General features: G+C 28.0%; 1 protein-coding gene across 1 annotated transcript; it reads right to left on the reverse strand.

Moving 5' to 3' along the window:
- Positions 1 to 2544: 2544 nt before the first annotated feature.
- Positions 2545 to 4063, reverse strand: LOC111293995 (feruloyl CoA ortho-hydroxylase F6H1-3-like). The gene is made up of 2 exons (XM_022887100.2): positions 3443 to 4063; positions 2545 to 3321 (listed from the first exon to the last, which is right to left on the reverse strand). Exons 1-2 carry the CDS (start codon positions 3946 to 3948, stop codon positions 2748 to 2750), a joined length of 1080 nt encoding a protein of 359 aa, XP_022742835.2. The 5' UTR covers positions 3949 to 4063; the 3' UTR covers positions 2545 to 2747.
- Between the last annotated feature and the right edge of the window lie 1588 nt (positions 4064 to 5651).

Raw genomic sequence — 5651 nt, forward strand, 5'->3', positions numbered from 1 at the left:
ATCAAATGCTTAAAAAAAAAAAAAACTCTCTTAAATTTATTTTTTTTACTTATAAGATTTAAAATTAAAATTTTACTTAAAAAAAATTAAATTTTTTATCACTCAAAACTATAAGACATTAGTGGATTCGTTAAATTCGTGGTATATAATAAGCGCCCACCGTTTCTAGGTGGGCTGATTAATTTGTTAATATATATCATTAGCATGCGTGTTGGAGTCTTAAGAAATGTTTTGGCTTCCCCCAATTTAAAAATTAAAATAGTTTCCCTCCCGAGTTCCAACCACCGGTAAAAAGATTTTGACCTTTGAAAAAGCGTTTGCCTTATATTCAAATGGCTTAAACTGCTGTATGACGTATGAAAATTTTTTTAATATGATATTTGAATTAAAATTACATTTAATTAGGTATTCGAATTTGTCTTTCGTGTGTTAATTAATTGAAAGTTTTCACGTTGTTAATTTAAAGTGTTGATGTGATCATTAATCAATAAAAATATGATATATTTATAAATATTTCATACGTGAATAACATACGGTTATTTTTTGGTTTCTATAATGACAAATGATTATCACATGGCATTCATGTGATTGTCATGTGTCAAAATTTAAATAAAATAAAATAAAAAAAATATTAAAATAAAAAATATTATAAAATTTTTAATTTTTTAAAATTTAAAATATTCAAAATAAAAACATACAAAAATAAAAAATATTTTTAAAAAATCAAAACTAATACTTAAAAAAATAATTTCTTAAAAAATTGAACTATGAGAAATTTTTTAAAAAATTCAAAAAATTCAAAAACAAAAGGAAAAAAATCAGAGAGAAAGAAGAGGGAAGGGAGAGAGAAGGGAAAAGGAGGAGATGAGTAGCTATGATCAGCTGATCGAGTCGATTAGTCCTAAACCAGGAAGATCAACATCAATAATCAAATAAATGACATATCCAAAAATAGTAAATAAAAACTTAACTGTGTCTCCAAATGTCAAATCAATATATCACGTGTTGTAAGATATTTTTGGATATTTATATATATATATATATATATAATCTATTTGACTAAACGTTATTATTAATTTTATTTGGAAATTGATCGATTGAATGAAAGTTTGAGCATTTAATTGTGATTTTTTAAAATTTATGTCAAAAATCAAGAATTTAATTACAATTTGAGTACAAAATATATAATAAAACTTTTATTTTTTATTTTTATTTTTTGTACATTAAAAAATCATAATACATCAATTTTATAAGAAAAATATAAAATTTTAATATAAAATACAATTAAATCAATTATTTAAAACCCTTTGAAAATTAAATAAGAATAAAGAAAGTGGCATAAATGAATAGAATATAGTAGGAATACGAATTAAACAAATATTCAAATAACTCAACAGTACCCACGAATCCCAAACTCAACTTTTGAAAATTTGGAATATAGAATGTCTTATAATACAATAAATATATTAACCATTCATTCCCTTATCTAACTTCACAAATGATAAAGATTTTCTCTCTTTTTCATACTACATATGTAAGGATGTTCAAATTTTAATTTTAATTAAATTAATCGATCGAATTAATTTAATTTAAATAATTAATAAATTATCATATTAATTTTAATTAATTATAAAATTAATTTTAAAAAAATTTAGTTTTCATTAATCCGATTTGAAAATCGAATTAGTTGAAATTTTAATTGAAATATATTAAAATATATATAGAATTAAAAATATATGAAATTGTTTATTTTATTTCAAGTTATTAAAGTTTTTAACTTAATATTTTGATATTTAAATATTTTTATTGAATGAATTTATTTAATTTGTTACACATAAGAAAAATTAAAATTAAAATTTAATTTAATATATTTTATTATTTGGTTAATAAAAAAAATTAACCAAACAAACCCAATTAATTTCGATATATTAATTTTTGAAATTAAATTTAATTGGAATAATAAAAATAAAATAAAATATTTTGATTAATTCAATTTTATATATTTTAATATAAAATTAATTAAACCAATGGAATGAAGACCCATGTACATATGAGAAAATTATATATATTTCTAAATTTTCCTTGTAAACATCGAAAATTCCATCAGGATTTGATTACGACAAATGGATCAATTTAAAATTTAAATAAACTCACTTGGAGGACCACGTGCATCACGTGGGAAGTAGGAAGCTATTATTATTGTTTACTCCTAAAATAATTAAGAAATCAACTAGAATTGTTGTCTGACTCTATGATTTAGTGGTTAAAGAGCTTTTAGAACGCACAAAATTTTTAATTCGAATCAAATTGTATAAAAAAATGAAAAATAATTAAATTTAAATAATTAAATAAGACATGAGGCAGCAATTGAATAAATGAAGCACTAAATAATAATTTCAAAGGAGAAAGAAGATCATAGTAATATTTTAGTGGACTCAGGCGCTGTAATATAAAAAAGGTAAAAATCTTTTGAAGGACCGTGGCCCTGACTATCCCCTGTTGCTAATAAATTTGAAACTTGTTCACAAGGAGAATGGGGGGAAATAACTAAAAAGAATGCTTTCAATAAGCTTGTTTTGTTTTTTTTTTTTGGTTTAGTACAAAATACATCTATTGCACGATAGCTAGTTTCTATGAGCATATTAACATACTTTTATGCTTGTAAATTTATTCATTTCAGCCTTTTTTTTTTTCCTTCAAAACATAAACAAACTTATAATGGATGAAGGGAAAATATTATATCATGTTTATAATTCAGCAAATTCAACTGTTTTCTTCCCGTCGTGCGCTTTACGGAAGAAATGTTTGACGTAATCTGAATAAAGAACTTGCTTATAAATTGGTTTCTCACCGCTTTTGACCAATTCAGGCAACGGTCCAATCATATCACCAGGTCTTGGATTCACAAAAATAGGGACAGAAATTCTGTTCTTACTTCCATTGGCGACCACACGATGTTCAACGCTCCTGTACCTGCCATTGCTCAATATTTGCAATGCATCTCCAACATTGATCACAAGAGAACCCTTAATTGGAGGAACATGAATCCAGTTATCACCCTGGTTTCCTCTTACGAAAAGCCCCCCAATCTCATCTTGAAGGAGAATTGTGAGGGTCGAGACATCAGAGTGACGCCCTACTCCCACTGTAAGTTCTGGGTTTGGGCAAATGGGATAGTAGTTAAGGTTAGTCCTCTTTGAACCCATCAACAGTGATTCTTTTGTTGCATCAATCTCATTCACATTTAGACCCTTCATTAGCACCTGTAATAGCTGTTTAATGACAACTTCAGACTTCCTCATGTAATCTAGCACTTGCTCCCTGAAAAAAAAAATAAACAGGTGATCAATCAATATATAAATTTGTTAGCGGGTTCTGTGCATGTCAAGATGTTTTGTGTTTGCAAGAAAATACAAAAAGTAATTGGACGCGTTGTTTATACCTGCAGACAGGAGGCCATAATGCAGAAGCCTCTTCTTCAGAGACGTAAAACAGGCTAAGGTAATCTTTCCACTCGAGAGCCTTCTCTGCTTGAGGGCTAAAACTTGTGCCAAACCTCACATTGTTTGAAGATGAATGTTCCTTGGAATACTTATTTTTTTCCTCAGCCGGCAGCCCAAAGAAGCTGTAAGTCGCCTCTTTAACATTCTCTAGCACTTCAACAGGCACAGCATGGTTAACAATCTGGAAGAACCCCCATTTAGAAGCAGCATCACAAATTGATTTCGCCACTTGGGGGTCTTCCCAATTTGACATATCAATGATGGGAATGGATTCTTGGGCTATGATGTTGGTCATGCACATCCTTTCTTCCAAAGGTTGGATATATTGCTTAGGGAGGGCTTTGAGACCCACTTCAGACAAGCCCTTCACTCCATTACCTTGGCTAATAACGAAATCAGTCAAAGCTGAGGGATCACTGAATGGATCAGCAAGTGTTGGAGCCATTGTTTAGACTAATTTAAGAGAGATAAGGTGTTGTTTTTGGCAGAGGATAGAGCTTGAAGAGTGCTACAATAGATTGTAGAACTAGTGTCCGGTGCTGCTTGCTTTCAATTTCCAGCTATTTATATAGAATTTTGTGTAAGGTCGAAAGCAGCAATGCCGAATTTTTGTCTTATAAAACTGTTTGCCTCACCAACCCAACCAATCCTGGCGGGGAAAATACACGTACCATTGAGCATCGTTTTGAGTCCAAAATGGTAGGCGGAATTACGTGGGTATTCCATTCTGATTTTCTTCAGCACGTTTACGTGACTTTACGGTGGTTTCCTAGCACTTTCGTATTTCTTTAATTTTGCACACATTTTCCCCATCTTGTCAAAGTTCATTCACAATTCCCATCTCCACTCGATTATGAATTTAAATTTACTATTTTTAAAATTATTAATTATTATTATTATTTTTATTGTTGTTGTTATTATTATTGTTAAATATTTTGAAAAATTCAAAGAAACGAATAGATCACTAGATTGAACAAAGAGTAGATATTTTTAAATAAAATTCTAATTTCACTGGTCTAGGTTATTTTATTTTTTCTAATCTATATGTCAAAGTTTTTGGAGGTTTTTTTTTTTTTTTAATCTTGATTTTTGCAAAGTGTTTTTCTTTTTTTGACAAAAAAAAAATTTACCTTAAGATGATATTGCAAAAGAAATTGACAAATTACTTGTCATTGGTTCAAGTCAATTCCAATTTGCCTAAAAAATAATTAGTTTTTATAACTGCATCCCATTCGAGAAGTCACATAATTTATCCCATCTTTTATTTATTAGACTCTATCATTTCACATATAGTGTTAATTATTTTGCTTTGCACAAAGTTTGAAAATTTTGAAATTGAATTTTGACTTTCATTAATTATAAAATTTTTTTACGAAATTATTCTTGGCCTAAATAACGAGCGTTTATAGTTAAGGGTAATAAGGAAAAGTAAGGATGATTTTTCCCTAGTACTTTCGTATTTCTTTAATTTTGCCGACACGTTTTCCCTTTTTTATAAAAGTTCGTTCACATCTCCCAACTCAATCTCCGTCGTCAATCTATTCAAACCTCAGGTTCTTAGACCATGGAAATTCCATCCAACATATCTAATAATACGTTGAATGATATCCTTTAGTTTTTCTCCCACATGTCTTTATCAAATTTCCTTTTAATCATAATATGCCGTACAAAGATTTCTCTCTCTTTTTTTTTCGCTCAATTAGGAATTTAAACTTATATTTGGTTCGTCTACAATTTTTAAAATTGTTGTTAATAATAATAATAATAATAATAATAATAATAATTGTTGAATACTTTGAAGAACTAAAAGTTTTTCAAAGAAACGAAAGATCACAAGGTTGAATTAAGATCGGATATCCTTATTTAAAAATCTAATATTTCACTGGTCTATGCTGCTTTATTTTTTCTAACCTATATGTCAGAGCTTTTGAAGGCTTCCTTTTTTTATTCTTTACTTGATTTTTACAAAGAGTTTTTTTTTTTTTTTTTGACAAAAAAATGCTTTACTTAAGATGATATTGCAAAAAAAAATGACAAATTACTTGTCATTGGCAAAAGTCAATTCCAATTTGCTTAAAAAATTATTAGTTACTTTTTAATTGCATCTCATTGGAGAGGTAACATAAGTTATCACATAAGTTATACTCT

This window comes from Durio zibethinus, chromosome 14, assembly GCF_047325235.1.
Source record: "Durio zibethinus cultivar Kanyao isolate XHJ-2024 chromosome 14, ASM4732523v1, whole genome shotgun sequence".
NCBI classification, from domain to species: domain Eukaryota; kingdom Viridiplantae; phylum Streptophyta; class Magnoliopsida; order Malvales; family Malvaceae; genus Durio; species Durio zibethinus.